General features: G+C 36.9%; 1 protein-coding gene across 2 annotated transcripts in view; it reads left to right on the forward strand.

The window, feature by feature from the left end:
• Positions 1–20,259, forward strand: part of MAPK14 (mitogen-activated protein kinase 14) — a 73,557-nt gene that overhangs the window by 13,514 nt on the left and 39,784 nt on the right. For both annotated transcript variants that reach the window (XM_081294426.1, XM_081294425.1), the window contains exon 2: positions 16,172–16,301. In XM_081294426.1, coding sequence (XP_081150552.1) covers positions 16,172–16,301 — 130 coding nt within the window. The remainder of the gene's footprint in view (positions 1–16,171; positions 16,302–20,259) is intronic.

Raw genomic sequence — 20,259 nt, forward strand, 5'->3', positions numbered from 1 at the left:
ATATGCTGAAAATATTGTTAAATTAAAAATGCATATGATACACATAACCTTTACCCAGAATCATCGCTTAGAAACATAGTACACTGTGGAGTGTGGGTTGTTTACCCTCATGAGCTGCTTGGCAAACTGAGAGCTGTGGCTAGTTGTTGCTGCTCACAGCTTAACACTTGCCAGGAAAAGATAAAAATTTAAAATTCAAAGTATAGTTTCTATTGAATGCTCATAGTTTTTGTGTCATTGTAAAGCCAAGCCATTGTAAGTTGGGGACCATCTGTATTTTGATAAAAGAGTTAAGATGCTAAGTGTAATTGAGTTAAAATATGACCACAGAGCTAGGAATGTAGCTCAGTGATTGAACACTTGCCTAGCGTGCAGGAAGCCTTGGGTTCAATCCCCAGAACCATACACACATACAATAAATAAATAAATAAATAAATAAAATATGACCACAAATTGTCTCTTCCTTTGAGAGGATTATACTTCCTTCAGTGAGGATTATACTTAGTGACTCATTTTTTTTTAAATATATAGAATGTGGCAAAAATGATAGAGTATGTCTTTGGAGGGTGGGTTGTAAAAGATTTTGTCTCCTATCTTGCGATTTCTCTGAGATTACTTGCTGTAGAGCAGAGTTTCTCAATGGTGACTCTGATGGGCATTTGGGTCAGATAAGTCTTTGTTGGGGCGGCTGTCCTATCTGCTGTTGGATGTTTAACAGCCTTTCTGGATACTACCTGCTAGATGCCAGTAGCACTTCCTCTAAACCCCCTTTGTGACAGTCAAAAATGTCTTAGACCTTGGCAGATATCCCTTGGGGGACAAAAATGGCCCTCTGTTGAGGAACCACTGCTTTAGGGGAAGTCAGCTGCCATGTTGGAAAAACACTGAAGCACCCTATGGAGAGGCTTTTGTGGCAGGAGTAAGTCTCGCCAGTAGCCATGAGAGTGAGCCATTCTGAAGGTGGATCCTCCAGAGTGTCAGCTCTTCAGATGACTTGCTGTGGCCATGATCTTGACTGCAGCCTCATGAGAGACAATGTACAGAACCACCCACCTAAACTGCTCCTGAATTCCTGACCCACAAAAAGTGTGAGATAATTAAATCTTGCTTAAGCCACCAGGTTTTGGGTTAATTTGTTATCTAGCAATAGATAACTAATATACTAAATGTTATTATAAAATGTACATATAATATAAAATGGAGAGTTACAGACTGAGAAATTGCAAACTGTTAAGACACACCAGTGCTTGCTACTTATATATAGTCATGTGCATAGCATGTATTTGTAGAGTGGATAGGAAGCCCATAAACATTATTACTATAAAAGTCTTTAAATTGTAGCAGCAAGGCAGTACTAAATAATTACAGTGTAACATATGATTAGTCTATTTACCATTTCAAATTTCTTGAAAGGAGTTAAAACTATTTGATAACTTCAAAAATATTTGCTATTAAAAATTTCTTTTTTTAAAATTGTGTATTCTTTTTTTTATATACAAATGTTCATAGCAATTTTATTATATTAGCCCAAATCTGGATATATTCTAAATGTTCATCAACAGGCTGAACAAATTGAAGTATATCCATAGGACAGAATACCATCCAGCAATAATAATAAGTGAATTTGTCATGCGAGCAAAAACATTGATGAATCTCTCTTTTTTTTTTTTATTGGTTGTTCACAACATTACAAAGCTCTTGACATATCATATTTCATACATTAGATTCAAGTGGGTTATGAACTCCCAATTTTTACCCCAAATGCAGATTGTAGAATCACATCGGTTACACATCCACAATTTTACATAATGCCCTATTAGTAACTGTTGTATTCTGCTACCTTTCCTATCCTCTACTATCCCCCTCCCCTCCCCTCCCATCTTCTCTCTCTACCCCATCTACTGTAATTCATTTCTCTCCTTGTTTATTTTCCCATTCCCCTCACAACCTCTTATGTAATTTTGTATAGCAATGAGGGTCTCCCTTCATTTCCATGCAATTTCCCTTTTCTCTCCCTTTCCCTCCCATCTCATGTCTCTGTTTAATGTTAATCTTTTCTTCCTGCTCTTCCTCCCTGCTCTGTTCTTAGTTGCTCTCATTATATCAAAGAAGACATTTGGTATTTGTTTTTTAGGGATTGGCTAGCTTCACTAAGCATAATCTGCTCTAGTGCCATCCATTTTCCTGCAAATTCCATGATTTTGTCATTTTTTAGTGCTGCGTAATACTCCATGGTGTATAAATGCCACATTTTTTTTTATCCATTCATCTATCGAAGGGCATCTGGGTTGGTTCCACAGTCTAGCTATTGTGAATTGTGCTGCTATGAACATCGATGTGGCAGTATCCCTGTAGTACGCTCTTTTAAGGTCTTCAGGGAATAGTCCGAGAAGGGCAATAGCTGGGTCAAATGGTGGTTCCATTCCCAGCTTTCCCAGGAATCTCCATACTGCTTTCCAAATTAGCCGCACCAATTTGCAGTCCCACTAGCAATGTACAAGAGTACCCTTTTCCCCACATCCTCGCCAGCACTTGTTGTTTGACTTCATAATGGCTGCCAATCGTACTGGAGTGAGATGGTATCTTAGGGTGGTTTTGATTTGCATTTCTCTGACTGCTAGAGATGGTGAGCATTTTTTCATGTACTTGTTGATTGATTGTATGTCCTCCTCTGAGAATTGTCTGTTCAGGCCCTTGGCCCATTTGTTGATTGGGTTATTTGTTATCTTATTGTCTAATTTTTTGAGTTCTTTGTATACTCTGGATATTAGGGCTCTATCTGAAGTGTGAGGAGTAAAAATTTGTTCCCATGATGTAGGCTCCCTATTTACCTCTCTTATTGTTTCTCTTGCTGAGAAAAAACTTTTTAGTTTAAGTAAGTCCCATTTGTTGATTCTTGTTATTAACTCTTGAGCTATGGGTGTCCTATTAAGGAATTTGGAGCCCCACCCCACAATATGTAGATCGGAGCCAACTTTTTCTTCTATCAGACGCAGAGTCTCTGATTTGATATCAAGCTCCTTGATCCATTTTGAGTTAACTTTTATGCATGGCGAGAGGAGGGGATTCAGTTTCATTTTGTTGCATATGGATTTCCAGTTTTCCCAACACCTTTTGTTGAAGATGCTATCCTTCCTATTCTAATTTGTTGTATGATAGCAGAATGCATTACAGTTCGTATTACACATATAGGGCACAATTTTTCATATCTCTGGTTGTATACAAAGTATATTCACACCATTCGTGTCCTCATACATGTACTTAGGGTAATGATGTCCATCTCATTCCATCGTCTTTTCTACCTCCATCCCCCCTCCTTTTGCCTCTTACCTCTTTGCCCTCTCTAGAGTTCATCTAATCCTCCCATGTTCTCCCTTCCTACCCCATTATGAATCAGCCTCCTTTTATTAGAGAAAACATTGGCATTTGGTTTTTTGGGATTGGCTAACTTTAGTTAGCATTATATTCTCAACTCCATCCATTTACCTACAAATGCCATGATTCATTCTCTTTTATTGCTGAGTAATATTCCATTGTGTATATATACCACATTTTCATCTACTGAAGGGCATCTAGGTTGGTTCCACAGTTTAGCTATTGTGAATTGTGCTGCTATAAACATTGATGTGGCTGTGTCCCTGTCGTATGTTGTTTTTAAGTCCTTTGGGTATAGACTGAGGAGAGGGATAGCTGGGTCAAAGATGGTTTCATTCCCAGTTTTCCAGGGAATCTCCATACTTCTTTCCATATTGGCTGCACCAATTTGCAGTCCCACCAGTAATGTAGGAGTGTACCTTTTTCCCCACATCCTCACCAACACTTATTGTTGTTTGTATCCTTAATAGCTGCCATTTCTGACTAGAGTGAGATGAAATCTTAGAGTAGTTTTGACTTGCATTTCTCTAATTGCTAGAGATGATGAACATTTTTTCATGTATTTGTTGATTGATTGTATATCCTCTTCTGAGAAGTGTCTGTTCAGTTCCTTGGCACATTTATTAATTAGGTTATTTTTTATTTTTATTTTTTTGGTGTTTAGCTTTTTGAGTTCTTTATATACCCTAGAGATGAGCACTCTATCTGATGTATGAGTGGTAAAAATTTGATCCCAAGATGTAGACTCTTTATTTACCTCACTGATTGTTTCTTTTGCTGAGAAAAAGCTTTTTAGTTTAAATCCATCCCATTTATTAATTCTTGATTTTAATTCTTACACTGTAGGAGTCTTATTAAGGAAGTCAGGGCCTAATTTGACATGGTGGAGATTTGGTCCTACTTTTTCTTCTATTAGACTCATGGTCTCTGGTTTAATTCCTAGGTTCTTGATTCACTTTGAGTTGGGTTTTGTGCATGGGAATACATTTCATTTTTGTTGCATATGAATTTCCAGTTTTTCCAGCACTATTTGTCGAAGGGTTATCTTCAATGTATGTTTTTGGCACCTTGTCTAATATAAGATAACAATTATGGGGGTTAGTCTCTGTCCTCTATTCTGTACCATTGGTCTACCAGTCTATTTTGGTGCCAATACCATGCTGTTTAGTGTATAGTTTAAGATCTGGTATAGTGATGCCACCTGCTTTGCTCTTCCTGCTAAGGATTGCTTTAGCTCTTCTGGGTCTCTTATTTTTCCAGATGAATTTCATGATTGCTTTTTCTATTTCTATGAGGAATGTCATTGGGATTTTGATTGGAATTACATTAAATCCGTGTAGTGCTTTTGGTAGTATGGGCATTTTGACAATATCAATTCTGCCTATCCAAGAACAAGGGAGATCTTTCCATCTTCTAAGGTCTTCTTTAATTTCTTTCTTTAGTGTTCTGTAGTTTTCGTTGTAGAGGTTTTTCATCTCTTTTGTTAGGTTCATTCCCAAGGGTTTTTTTTTTTGTTGTTGTTGTTGTTTGTTTGTTTTTTATTTTTTAGGCTATCGTAAATGGGGTAGTTTTCCTCCTTTCCCTTTCGGAGGATCTGTCGCTGATATACAGAAATGCCTTTGATTTATGGGTGTTATTGAAAATTTCAAACACAAAATTAGAGATTTATTCATAGTGATAAAATCCTATTGAGACTTTAGAAAATAATCTCAAAAGGAAAACAATCATATGTAATATTTTTGCAATCATTATGGGATAACTATTGCTATTGATGAAGAAATATGTCACTTCACATGGCAATCAAAGTTTTTATCAGCCCTTGTAAAAATTAAAGTAGTTGTTAAAATATTTTTGTTTCACTATCTTAGAAGCTTTTGCAGCAGAAATTGTAATGAATAAGGAATGGCAAATTTCTAATGTGTATTGCCATTCCCTGAATCCCAGGTCCACAGCTAATGTCCCTAATAAATTTTACCACAAATACTTAATTTTCATACAAGTGTTTTGAACTATATGTTCTATAAATAGAAATCAATTGTTGTTTTTTCCATTCTGGACCAAGTATCTATTGATGAGGTTTATTGTATGTCCCTTACAGAGGTTTTAAGCCTCTTTGAGAGGAAAGTTTAGAAAGTGAGAAGCGAGTTACTTATAACAATTGTATTAATAACATTTTCTTGTCAATGTGAAAGTTCTATTTTAAGAAACTAAATTCCATTTAAGAATGGAACTATATATAAAACTATATATAAAATGAAAATAGTCAAAATTTTAAAACATTAGTGATGTTTAGATGTTAAAACAAGATACTGAGAGTGAAGATATGTTAGAATCTCTTACTACTCTGAACAATATATTTTTTGAAGGTTTCAAAATCAAAACTTTAGTTCCTGTTTGTGCATAAATTTGCCTCAATTCATAGTATTATTTCTGGAATGGAAGGGACAGAGCATCCATTGCAGAACTACAGTGATGATATTTGTACATTAATCTAAATTTAAAAGGTAGAAAAATTAGGTTCTGTGAGATTTGTGAACAAAAATATTTCCAGTATGGTAATTTTTGAAATTTGTAACCAGTATAATAGGTAAAGAGAAAGTTTCAACTGGTCTGAACTACTTAGTTACTTCTGAGTAACTAAGGCAAGTTTTGAAGGCTATTGTCAGTTAACCTGAATTTGACTGGAAAAAAGCCTGGGTTCATATGATCTGAAGAAAAGACGTCATGTCTTTGCAAATTATTTCTTCCCACTTAACTATATTGCACATTTGTTTTTGCTTATTAACATGATTAGGGAATTAGAGAATCATCTATGCCCATTTAAAGAAATGGGGATGTGGCTCAGTGGTAGAATGATTGCCTGGCATATATGAGGCATATATATGATCTATAGTACCCCCACTCACACACACACACACACACACACAAAAAAAAAAAAAAAAAAAAAAGGAGGAGGAGGAGGAGGAGGGAAGAAGAAATGGTGAGATCAATTATGATTCCCACAAATTATCAAGACTTGCTAGATGATTCTTCATTCTATTGGAAAATCCAGTTTGTATTTTGAGGAAAATCTTGGTGTAGTCATTTGTATCCTTATACTGTTTGTGGACACAGGTACTAAGGCAGCACAAGGCAGCACTCACCTTTCTTATTCTTATTTTTGAACTGGAGATTTAACCTAGGGGTGCTTTACCATTGAGCTATATCCCCAGTTCTTTATTTTTATTTTATTTATTTTTGGTACTGGAGATTGAATGGGGGGGGGGCTTAACCACTGAGCTACATCCCCAGACCTTTTTAATATTTTATTTAGAGACAGGGTCTTGCTAAGTTGCTTTGGGCCTTGCTAAGCTGCTGAGGCTGGCTTTGAACTTGCCATCCTCCTGCGTTGCCTCCTGAGCTGCTGGAATTACAGACGTGCCCCCATTGTACTCCACCCTAGTCCTTTGTTTTTTTTTTATTTATTATTTAGAGACAGGGTCTTGTTAAGTTGTTTAGGGCCTTGCTAGTTTGCTGAGGCTATCCTTGTGCTTGCCACCTTCCTGTCTTCATCCTTCCAGTCTCTGGGATTACTGACATCTGCCCCCACATCTGGCCTAGCACTTTACCTTTCTTAAGAAGTTATTTCCACTCAGCCAACTCTTGAAGCATATTGATCTGTCTTTACCCTATAACAGAAAATCTGCAAGCCAAGTGCCTCATGAAACATAAATATACAAATTCCCCATTTCTTTACCTGTAAAAGTGCTCTTAATAGATCTTTGGAGGATTGTCTGAAGAATATAAAGCTTATTATTTTTCTAAACACACTTAAGATTTCTTTTGGATTAGGTCTGTCTGAGCTATGTTGTTCTCCCCTCCCCCTTTTTGCTAATAATGGACTCTATTTTGGCTTTATGACAGCAGTCTGTACTGATGGATGGCTTAAGAAGAGAACCATCTGAAACCCACTATTAAATTTTTGTAAAGATGTTGATTGATGTTGATTAGGACATTTTTACCACATTATACAGTGTCTCCTTCATAAATACACACAGGAGGAACTTTTCTCTGGTTTTATTACAGGAATAATTATGCCTCTCTTCAGTTCTTCTGAGTACCTGGTTTGTTTTTATTATATGGCTCCTGTGACTCAAGTCCTAACTGGTTGTGTTCTCTTTAATCTTGGTTGTAGTAGGCTCAGAGCCAAATATGAGGCCCACCTCTAACGGGCATTTATTTAGAAAGGGCCTTCTGGTATATGCTAACCTCACTGGTACAGACATTATTATCTTATTTATCTCCCTAAGTCACTTCCTGCATCATTAGGCTGCTTTAAACCTATTGTGTAATATAGTAGAGTATACATAAGTAAATTTAGAAGTTAAAATGAAATTGTATTAGAATATATTAAGAATTCAGTGAGGTTTTTTTTTTTGTTTGTTTGTTTGTTGTTGTTGTTTTTTTTCTCTCTCTCCCAGTGGCAGGTCTGGGGAGGCAAGTATAAATGAATAGCAAAACAAACATTCAATTTTATTTAATGAATATTATTGTATGCTAGGCACTGAATTATAGTCAGCAATTAGCTGAGTGACATTGACATCCTGTTATTATAATAATCCTCTTTAATGAATTTTATATTTCTTGTATTTTTTTTAAAACCATTTGAGTGATTTTATACAATATGAGATAATTTTATAACTTTGGAATACTTTGTATAAATTTACAAAGGAGGGAGAACTTGTTAAACAATGTATCCTGAATTTTAGTTTGGAGAACCTGATTATAATAAAGATGATTCCATTTTATGATACTATTGATACTGTTCATGAAAATAGGTTTTACTTGTAGCACTAGTTTTCAAAATGTGATTAAGAAGAGACTTCCTAACTGGTAATACCAGTAAGTGAATCATTAAGGTAAAACCAATAGCCTCATCTCCTGGCATTAGGTTGGTGTCCTGGAAAAGAGTGTATGTTGAAATTAGATACAGATATCAAAACCATCTGCACACTAGTTATATGGCCTTAATTGATTTATTAATTTTTCTGACCATGGTTTCATTTTGGAAAATAAATATAATCACATTATCAAGTTACGAGGATTAAACAATCCCCAAAGAATATATGGCATAATCAGATATTCAGTAAGTTTGAGTTTTTTCCTCTTGGAGCATTCAATTGGTTTATGAGTTTCAAAATATGAACTTATGCTTTTGTTAGTTACAATTTGAAGTTTAGAACAAAATATGTAATTTTCCTTCTACAGATACTGCTTTTATTAGTGGTAGAAACAGCAAGCTAGGAAGAACATTGAAATGCTTAATGAGTTGGGGGCAGGGGTGGATCATGTATTCCTTGCTTTAGCAGCTTTTTCTATAGGTATTACTAGCTAATAAGTAGAGAGCAGTTTCTGTGAATAATTTCTGCTATCTCTTACAAGTATCATGTTTTTAAAAGTGGGGAGTGTGTGTCCTCTGAAGTAAAAATTAGTATGTTTTAGGGTGATAAAATTATGGAAGAAGCAGTGTACTTATGAAGATATCCATTGTAGTAGTATTTACATTGTGTGTGTGTGTGTGTGTGTGTGTGTGTGTGTGTGTTTGAAGGGAATGGCTGTAATGCCTATGAACTCCTGAGCCCCATCCCCAGCCCTTTATTTTTTTGAGCCAGGGTCTTCCTAAGTTGCTTAGGGCCTCTCCAAGTTACTGAGGTTGTCTTTGAACCTATGATCCGCCTGCCTCAGCTTCCTGAGCAGCTGGAATTACAGGTCCCTGCACCCAGCATAAATGACAGATTTGAAAATTGTTTAGTAAAATGAAAAATGCTTATAGGATACAACTTTATATACTGTGATTTTAACCCTGAATGTGTCATTTGAAGGAAACATAATTGTTAATAGTGGTTTCATTAAACTTAGAGTGCTTTTTTAAGTGACAAAACAACACAGATGATTTAAGTTTTTAAGTTTACTACTAACCTTATTAAAAGATGTAAATTCAGTCTGGTGCAATGACACATGCCAGTAATTTGAGCCACTCAGGAGGCTGAGGCAGGAGGATTGGAAATTCAAAGTCAGCCTTAGCAAGTTAGTGAGACCCTGGCTTAAAATAAAATATTAAAAAATGGCTGGGATGTGGCTCAGTGGTAAGCGACCCTGGGTTCAATTCCTGGTACCAAAAAAAGAAAAGATGTAAGTTCACATTTTTTAAAAAAATAGAAATATGTAAAATGCAAATATATGAAAATGAGTATAAATTTCTTTTTCCCACAGGATCACTCTTCTGAAACTTGTTCTTTTTCTCATCATAATATAGCATGTACATGTAAGCATATGGAGATTCTTGATTGCTGCAGTGTGGGATATGAGAATGTACTGTTTGATTTGTGTTAACTATTCCTCATTGGATGTTCAGATAGTTTCTGGTTTTGTTATTGTGAACAGGCTGCAGTGGACATTTATTTATTTTGAACTCAACCTTTTTGAATCCAACGTACATGTTTTTGCATATAAACTTTAAAGTCCAATTTTTATATTTTTGAGTCCAACTTTATGGAAAGTGGCCAACTCTTTATAATGATAAAGTGATATTTTTGTATTTGTGAAATGCCACATTGACACAAGGAACAGCAGAACATGAGTCACTGAAAACTTACCCAAGATAAAGAAATGTATATAGAATATATAGAGTGAAAATTCTTTCTTAGAAAGTACTACCCTGAGTTCAATATAAGATCATAGGAAAAATCTTTCCCTTGTGAAGTATAATTAATTATAATGGAAAGCATTTTTGAAAAGAAGCAGAGTTCATGTATTAAAATATATTTAGAGTAGACCGAACTGTTAGCAAAGTTGAACCTGCTTGTCCATCATGCTGTAGTGATTAAGAGGTCACATTTGCAGCATACCACCTGGATTTGAAGTTTTCTATTTATGCCTTGGGCACATTATTTAACTTCTTTGAGCCTCAGGTTGCTCCTTTGAAAAGTGGGAATTATCATCATGTCTTTTCTTAAGGTTGTTGATAAGGATGTTCATATATGTTTATGTTTAAAAAAAGCACCTAGTAATAATGAGCCCTCAATAAATGTTAGTTTTTAACATTAATACCAATTTCTTGATGGATATTATTGAATTTATAAATGATGAAACTGAAGTTTTCCTTTTGTATTTTGAAATAGCTACATTATAAAATACTCTATGTACTGTGTTTTTGTTAAGCATCTCTCAAGAATGTACCACGCACCAAGCATTGTGCTGTGATGAGTGGAACAAATACACTTCCTGCCCTCAAGATGCTTAGGATGAGTGGGAAAGACATTAATAATGTCTGATATTTGAGCTTTACCATGGATCAGGCTCTTTGCTAAACCAAGTTATATTTTTTTTAATTTTTTTTATTTTTTAGTTCTCGGCGGACACAACATCTTTGTTGGTATGTGGTGCTGAGAATCGAACCCGGGCCGCACGCATTCGAGGCGAGCGCGCTGCCGCTTGAGCCACATCCCCAGCCCACCAAGTTATATTAAGTTGTAAACTAAGAAGAAGCAGAGTTCATATATTTTATCACCTTTAATCTTAATCTAACAGATAACCATGCTGATTAAATGTAAACATTATCCTCATTTCATATATAAGGCTAAAAGAATTTAATTAACTTTTTAAAGATTGCATAGCTATAGTGTTAGAACAAGAATTAACAATGCACATAATCTGTTTTTATCTGTTTTATTTATATTTTATTGAATTTGAATTTTTTTAAAAAAATTTATTAATTGTTGATGGACCTTTATTTTACTTATTTATTTACATGAGGTGCTGAGAATCAAAACCAGTGTATCACACATGCTAGGCAAGTGCTCTACCAATGAGCCACAACCCCAGCCCAAAACACAGATAATTTTAATCCCCAAACCCAAGTCCTTGCTGAACCACTTTGCTGGATGGTTAATAAATGTATAATAATAATTTGTGACTACTGTTGTCTGTAGGGTAGTGATTAATCTTGGTCTCTTTTACTGAGTAGATAATAAGAGTTAAAGAGATAAAAATATGTACTTTATTCCTGGTAATGCTAGCCTGGAGAATGGCTTGGACAGGTAATTCAGGTGAGCTTTTTGTTTCTTCTCCGAATTTAACTTATATTCTCACTGAGGAGCCGACAGCTAGCAACTGCTAGCATTCCTTGTTCCCCAGCCACAGAGAGGAGAAGGCGCTCAGCCTGTAGGAGGCAGACAAACCCTGAGGTGGGGAGTTGAAGAAGCTGAGTCACGTGGGAGCCATGATCATTTCCCTGCTTTGAAGCCAGTTTAGAGAACTGAGTTTAGAGAAGAGTAAACATCTGTGTGGTACTTCTGAGAGGAAGAAGTTATTATCATATGGGTTAGTAGAAGCAAGGGGAGGAGAAGAGAAAGTCCCCCATCCTTTCTGTTGGATAAGGATGAAGTCAGTGAAGCTGTTGAGGCAGACAGTAACTGGCTGGGTCCTCACAGATACATCTCTTGGGGGTGACTAAGGCAATACTTGAAAGATAAGGATGTAGACATGGGATGGCATGGGGGCAGGGGTGAAGAGAATCTTGGGAACCAGGAACAGCCCGTCTGAATAGTTTCAGGAACTGAAAGGAGCCAGCATGTTCAGAACAGTGGTAGGCCTGGCAAGGGAGTGAAGAAGAAGTAACTCAGAATGATAAGAAATTTGCATTTTATTCTGTATGCCAAGGAAATTCCCTGAGGGGTTTGAAGCAGATGAATGATTTGTGTTTTTAAAATATTGTATGGAATGCAGAATATATTAGAAGGGGGCAAAACAGGAAGCAGGGGGTCTACTATCAGAAGACAGACTAATGAGGATGACATGGCTAACATGATGGTGGCAAAATGAAGAAAAGTTGAATTTGAGATGTATTTCGCAGGGAGATACCCACAAGACTTGCTGATATATTTAGATGGGGGCCAGGAGCTGAAGGAAAAGGGAGAAAGCAAGGATAACACTCCAGTTTCTGACCTTAGCAACTGGATGGACAATCCATTTGTTGAGATAACAGGGAAAGGAATAGTTGTGGGTATTTTGAACTTGCTAAGTTTAAGGTGCTTATGTGTCTTTCATAAGAAAATGTATTGCAGACAGTCAATTCTGAGAACAGATTCCAGTAAGAGATGTAGGTTTGGGAGTTTTTAATACATTAAATGGCATTTAATTTGAATTTATGCGAATAAATGAGATCGTCTAGGAGAATGCGGGAAAGAGAAGGGAAGAGGTCCCATGCCCAGGCCCTAAAGAACTTCGTCCTGTGGATGGAGGTACATACAGTGGATACAGAGAAGGAACTGCCAGGGAAGTCCTTGGACCAGTAGAAATGTTGATATAGAAGGAGAGTGTTTAGTAAAGGGGAAGTGGTAGTCATGTTAGTTGCTAACCTGAAAAGTGGTCATTGGACTTGATAACAGAGGTCATTAATGTCCTTGAAAAACAGCAGTTTGGGGGCTGGGGATGTGGCTCAAGCGGTAGCGTGCTTGCCTGGCATGGGTGCGACCCAGGTTTGATCCTCAGCACCACATACAAACAAAGATGTTGTGTCTGCCGAGAACTAAAATGTAAATAAAATATTAAAAAAAGAAAAACAGCAGTTTGAATTGAATGGATTGAAGGAAGAATGGGAATTGAGGAAATGAGTCAGTCGTTTAGATCTGTGCTTTCCAATACTTTAGGAGCTGTGTAAATCACCTGGAGATCTTGACAAAAATGTAGATTCTCCTTTAGGGTGCAAGGTTCTGCATTTCTGATGTTCTCTCAGATGATGCCAATGCTACTAGTCCATGGAGCACAGATGTATAGCAGATGTATAGTCTAGTGGTTCTTATACTTTAGTGTGTGTTGAAATTAAATAAAGGGGAATTTCTTATAAATTCACAGTGAAGTTGATGATACTGGTTCCCATACTTTGGGAGTTTCTGGTATAGGTGAATATATAAAATATATATATTTTTGAGAATATTGAGATGTGTAGCCATCAAGGGAAATTTTTGTTGAGGATAGAGAATAACTAGAGTATAATGCTGGTAAGAATGATACAGCCAGACACAATGACACATGCCTGTAATTCCCAGTGGCTCAGGAGGCTAAGGCATGAGGATCCAAAGTTCAAGGCCAACCTCGGTACATTAGTGAGACTTAAGCAACTTAGTGAGACCCTGTCTCAAAATAAATAAAAAGGGCTGCTAATGTAGCTTAGTGGTAAATTGTCCCTGGATTCAATCTTCAGTACCCCTCACCCCCCCCCCAAAAAAAAGTAATAAAGAAGTGAAGTCCCTTGAAGATAAGGGGGATGGTCCGAAGTATGTATTGGTCTTTGATAAGGAGGGCATGTGTCCTTTTTCTAGCAAAAGGGCAGATTGAGAGAATTGGTTTAAGTGCTGATGTGTTTATAGATTTGGTGATGGACAGATGGAACTCTCCTTGATGGTTTCTGTTTTCCCAGTGAAGGCAAGGGTACCTCTTAAGGAAAGTGGTTGAGATGGAGGTTTGTGAGAGAAGATGTCAAATGATCAGTCTGGCGTATAAAAATGAACTCACTAGAAAAGAGAGGCACTATTGAGAGCATATTTGAAGTTAAGGTCAGAAGTTTAAAATGCAGCCAATTGTGTGCTGTTTTGTTCCTTTTATCTTCAATCACAGTTAGTTCCTTGGATTTGGACATGGGGAATTAAATGCTTCTGAGATTAGACTTTATCCAGTGAGTATGTGGGGTTGGGGGGAGAGAGGTACAAGTAGCAATTATCATTATTGAGCGAGAAAGGAAATGAGGACAGGAGAGGGCTGAAGGATGGAAACAAGCAATGATGATTAGGTCAACAAATTGCCTAGCCAAGGTACAAGTGAACTAAAGAGAGGAGGATTGTGATGGGAAAAGAGTTTTGTAGGCAGGGCACTTTTTGGTGGGGAGGGAGACCTGAGGAGTGACCGTGAAGATGGTTGGATGAGGTGGAGTTTCCTAGAGTGGTCAGGAAACAGGAGGTTGGATACGCCCTCCACCTGGAGGCTGAAGCTGCCAGGAGTAATGACGAAAGTTGGAAGTGGAGAGAGACTTTCAGATGGGAACTCTTTTTGGTGAATGATGGAAAATTCCAGGTCAGTAGATAACAGCAGCGGAGAGAGGTGGTTTATCAGGGTTGTGAGCAGAGGCCTTTAGAAAACAGTTGGAAAGTAGTGGTCTTGAAGTGGTGCTAATTGGCAAGGAAGATACCCAGCCTGCCTGCTAGCCCTGAAACAGGCTGGCTGGGTGAGCGCTCCCCCTCTGATGGAGGGCTGTGAAAGAGGAGTGTCTGCAAGATGCAACCTCATCTCACAAAGAGGCAGGAAAGTTCAGAAAAGAGGTTGAAGGTTTACAGGACTGTATCATGAATTGGGAGTTGAAGATTGGAGGGCATAAGCAAAGTCGGAGAGTAAAAGGAGAGGAACAGCTGGAGTACTTACAGAGAGCGGTGAGAGAAAGTTTGGTGTCAATTTGGTGATCATAGATGACCAGAAAGTCTTAGGTGCCCATTAGACTGAGATATGAGGAATGATGGAATTAGCTCAATTTCCAAAAATACTTAAAATACACATCACGTTTCTTGCTGTAGCTGTCCTGTATGGTCCAGCCTCTGCCGGCTTCTGACCTCATTCCCTGTGCTCTTCCCTGGCTCCCTGAGCGCTGCTCACACAGCCTGCCATGCTCTGTCTACCTTTGTTTCTTTTTCCATTTGTTTCTTTGCACTTGCTCTTACAAGACATCTTAGCCAAGTGATTAAAAGCATAGAGCTCCAGATTCAGTCTCTCAGCTTTACCACTCTTTAAAACCTCTTTGTGCTCACTGTCCTTGTTTGTGAGTGAGGGGATGACAATACTTACTTTACAGGGGTGTTGAGGGATTAAAAGAGCTAACTTAAGAAAATAATATAAAGGGCTCAGAATAGTTTCTTTTATGTAGTAAAGATGCAGAATGTTGATTTTTATCATTATTTCTTGTGCTCGAAGCTCATTTTCACACACATGGTTAATGCTGGTTTTAGTTCAGTTCTAAGCGCAAGTGTTCTTCCTCAGACATCCTAGTTAAAGTAGTGTAACTGCACTGGCTTCCCGTCATTCTTTCACTCTTTCTCCCATCAACATTTCATTTTGTTGCAACACCCATCACTATCTGAAATTATTTTATTGTTCTCCCGATCTCCTCTCTCCCCAGAGCAGGGATTTGTTGGTTTGTTTCTTACTGTATCTCACCCTCTAGAAAGTGCCAAGTACTTTGTAAGTACACAGGAAATATTAGTACCAGCTCATTTTTCTGAAAACAGTATTTTCTAAAGCCTTTACTCTGATCGTCAGCTTATGGTGGCAGATGAAGTGAGGCCCAGGCAGAGGAGACAGAAAAGCCAATACTGTGATTATCAATCTGCTGGCTTATTTGGATCAATTGACTCCCTGTTTTTGTGAAGTTTATTAGAACAGAACCACACCTGCTTTTTAGCTTATTATCTGGCTGTTTTCCAGCTATAAACAACCACACCTGAGCCATGATGACAGGCCTTGGGGGTGCACCGTGTCTGGCCCTTTAGAGAAAAAATTTGCCAACCACTGGTTAGATGCATGAAAAAGACTAGAAAGAAACACCAAAAATAATAGAAGCTGTCTTTGGATAGTGAGATTATAGGTATTTTTGTTTTCTATTTTGTTTAGACCCATTTAATTTGGAAATGAAATAACTTTGTAAATATTCAAAAATGGTATTTAGAGCACTTTTAATGGTGGGACTTTTTTTCCCCCCTTTTCTCCTCTTTAGTGCTGCTTTTGACACAAAAACTGGGTTACGTGTGGCAGTGAAGAAGCTGTCCAGACCATTTCAGTCCATCATTCATGCCAAAAGGACCTACAGAGAGCTGCGGTTACTTAAACACATGAAACATGAAAATGTAAGTTATTCATCCAACGAAGATATAGTCTGTTCTTGGAGTAGACCGGAAAAATTATGATTTAATTCCTGCCAGTGGAAATACATTGGAGTGCATTGAAGTTTGGTTCCTGCTTCTCGGGGTGCTGTGTGTTAGTGGCCACTGGGTTGTCAAGTCAGAGTCTTGAAATAAAAATAGTGCATCTTCCAGGAGTTCTAGTTTTACCTATAAAGTACAACACAAATTTCTTAGGAATGTTTAAAAGATATTAAAAAGGAATTTTTTTTACTCTTTGCCTGGTTTGCTTAAGGCTATGTTATCAATGTGGGGGGTTCATGGCTATTTTCTGTTGACATGGATTATTTTAGTAAAAAAGTTTGAGGAAATGCTTTGATTCACTGAAAGTTCTATTAAAGATGGCTATTTTATATGTGCCCTCAGCTCTGTGTATTCATAGATTAAACCAACCACAAATAGAAAATATTCTGGAGGAAAAAAGATTTGAACTCTAATGAACACATGCAGACTTTTTTGTTATTCCCTAAACAATACAGTAAGGCTGGGGGTATAGCTCAGTTGGTAGAGTGCTTGCCTTGCATGCACAAGGCCTTGGGTTCAATCCCCAGCACCAAACAAAACAAAACAAACAAAACAAAAACAAAAAACAGTATAACAACTATTTACATAGTATTTACTTTAGGATTATAGGTAATGTAGAGATGATCTTAAAAGTAGATGGGAGGATATGCACAGGTTGCACCATGCCATTTTATAGAAGGAGTGTGGGCATCTGCAGATCTTGGTAACCATGGGAGGACGGTGGTTGTCCTCTACAAGGGATGACTGTACAGTACTTTGATATTATAATTTTTCTTTTTAACCTTCTTTTATTCTAATAAATGTCACATAATTGTTTAAGATAAATATAACTTTTTCTTTTCTACCAACTCAGTAATTTGAGAACAATGCCCTTTTGCAAAGGAGTGATTATAAGTCCTAATATGGCAAATCAGTAGATGTAATTGATTTATTAACTGAAAGTGAAAAACTGTTGACGAATGTCACTTAATTTTTTGACTTTCAAAATCAAGAAGAATTTCTGTGACTGCTGTATAAAAGGTACTATAAAACTTGTAACATTGTGGAAACAAGGGCCAGAAAGATGTTGAGTCATTGGCCCTATTGGTTGTTACTGCGCACACAAAAAAAATTCAAAATCTGGGAATTCACAATCTTTCTTTTTTAATGGTTGAATTTTTTTCTCCACAGTAAGGGGGAAAAAAAAACCATAGGTTAGGGGATACTTGATTAGTATACATTTGTCTCATTGATGCAAATTCTTTCTAAATTGAGAACATGAAGACTTAACATTTGTGATTACATTATGGATGCTTTTTTTAACAGCTGTATCTTTTTGTTCCATGTTTTATTTTGAGTGCATACTATTAAGAAAATCCTTTTTCTACAGGTAACCTCTATTCCTAAGCGTGATTTTTTATGAGCAGCTGTTTGCAAATCTGGGTTTTTAAAAAGTTCAGTACAGAAAGCTGGGCACAGTGGTGCACACCTGTGATCCTACAGACCTGGGAGGCTGAGGCAGGAGTATCCCAAGTCAGAGGCCAACCTGGGCAACTTAACATGACCCTTTCTCAAAATTAAATATAAAAAGAGGACTACGCATGTGGCTTGGTGACAGAGCTGCCCTGGGTGCAATCCTCAGCACTGCAGGATGGGCCAGTTTAGTGCAGAGCTGCAGCCTTTCTAATCATGACATGTTTACAAGAAGTCGAGATATGTGGAAAAAGCTGGCAGGGGAAAGTTTATTCCCAGGTCTGCATAAAATCAAAGTGGCCTGGCAGCTTAACTGATGTGTTTACATTTGGTTTATAACACATTTGAATGTGTATGCTGTTTTTCATTACACATTAATTAATGTGACAGAGACATTGTTACAGTTTTTTAAGTAAGAAGCAATATTTCAAAAATGGAATGCAAGCTGAACATTTATGGAACCCCAAAATACCTCCAGAGGCTGAAGTATCTCACTGATGCTAATTTAAGAACATCTGGTTTAGGAGATTACCAGTTCATTACTTCATTATCTTGCTTTTTTCCTATAAACAGTTTTAGCCAGTGTTTAAGACAAAAATTATTTTGGGTTCTCTGAATCTACCTGCTTTGTTTTTTTAGTAATCATAAGAAATAACCATCTTTAGTTTAGGGTTGTTTTTTTAAGTTGTAGATGGACACAATGCCTTTATTTTATTTATTGATTTTTTTATGCAGTGCTGAGGATTGAACCCTGATAGACAAGCTACAGCCCCAGCCCCATCTTTAATTTTTAATGTTTAAATTTTCTGTAATGAGATACTTTGATATATTACATGATACTGGGCTAGTTCTATTTGGATTATAATTTGCTTGTAGAGGTATGGGGGGCCACAGAATGATAGGATACAATTATTCTAATTTAGAAAAGACTATAGGACTCTTAAGAGGGTTGTTGGGGCTGGGGTTGTGGCTCAGTGGTAGAGTGTTTGCCTAGCATGTGTGAGGCACTGGGTTTGATTCTCAGCACCATGTATAAGTAAATAAATAAAGGTCAATCAACAACTAAAAAAATTTTTTTTAAAAAAGAGGGCTGCTGGTATTAGAAAAACAGGATTTTAATTTATATAAATTGTTTTCTAAGCAGCTTGCTTATTAGCTATCCATCTTTTTTATATTAAGATGTTTAGGTTCTATCAGTAGAGGGTCATCTAAACTTAGATATTAGTGACTTGTATTTTTGAACAAAAGAAGGCACATAGTTGAATGTCTCATAGTTCTCTATTCTCTTGACACATTTGAAGCGGGGGTGAGAAGAGGCCAGAAGACTTTGACTTCATGAAGAACATTTTCTGCCTTGTAGTCAACATCTGTGAGGTGCTTATAATGTAAAAGTAGTTTTACACAGTGAAGAACCAAGTCTTCTAGTAGATTTCATTGAGGATTTTTCAAAGGAATCTTCTCCTATATCCTTCTCCTCTTCATTATACTTTTTCTTTTTTCTTTATTTCTTTTTCTTTCTTCTTTTTTTTTTTTTAATGACTGCTTTGAGTCGCCATCTGGTTTTTAGCTAGCTGTGCGGCCTCCAAAGGTAGCAGTCCCAACAGCTTAAAACTCTTAAAAACTTTGTTGGTGACAGATTTTTTTTAGGGGCCAGAGACATATGTAATCATTTACACAGATATGCCTCTGACCTCGGGGGTAGTTCATCTTGAGTTATTTCTATCAGTGATAACAAATGACAACCACACTGTTATTACATAGGTGACTGGAGTTAGGGGATGACTACTGTGACTGTGATAGTTCCTCTGAACAAAGTCAGCTGGCCCGTTCTTGATTGAACTCTTGACCTTGCCTCATTAACACCTGCTCTAAGGGGTGATTAGAAGCAGATTGCCAGCAGCATCCTTTTGCTGTCTGGGCAGTTACTTAGAAAGATTGCCAACTTATGTGCCTGGAGATCTGTTCATCTTAAATTAAAAATAATTATGGGAATTCTTCCAGAAGTTTTATTGGGGAAGCTTAGATTTGACCTTACTGTGGTTGTTTTGTTGTGGTTATTTTAAAAGATATTAAATATTGCCTTTGTAGAGTTTGTTTATTTTGGGGTGTGTGCCAATTTAATAAAAACGTATTATTTCTATGTGTCATCCTTTGGATTATTATAGGATGATCATTAGAAATATTTGTTGCATAAGTATCAAAAATGTACATTCTAAAAATTTCATTCCTAGATTACTTTTAGGTGACTGAAACCAGATAATGGCAGGATTAAGGGGATAGGCTAAAATATGACTTGAATTGAAAGGGAATTTCCATTTAAGAAGGGAGAAATTAATATATATGGAATATTTCTAAAGTGTTCTCCAGATAAAGCTGAGAAGCCTATGTTTTGCAATATTTTCCTTAGGATTCGTACTTCATAAATACA

The sequence above is a fragment of the Spermophilus citellus genome, assembly GCF_964194105.1.
Source record: "Spermophilus citellus genome assembly, chromosome: 5".
Classification (NCBI taxonomy): domain Eukaryota; kingdom Metazoa; phylum Chordata; class Mammalia; order Rodentia; family Sciuridae; genus Spermophilus; species Spermophilus citellus.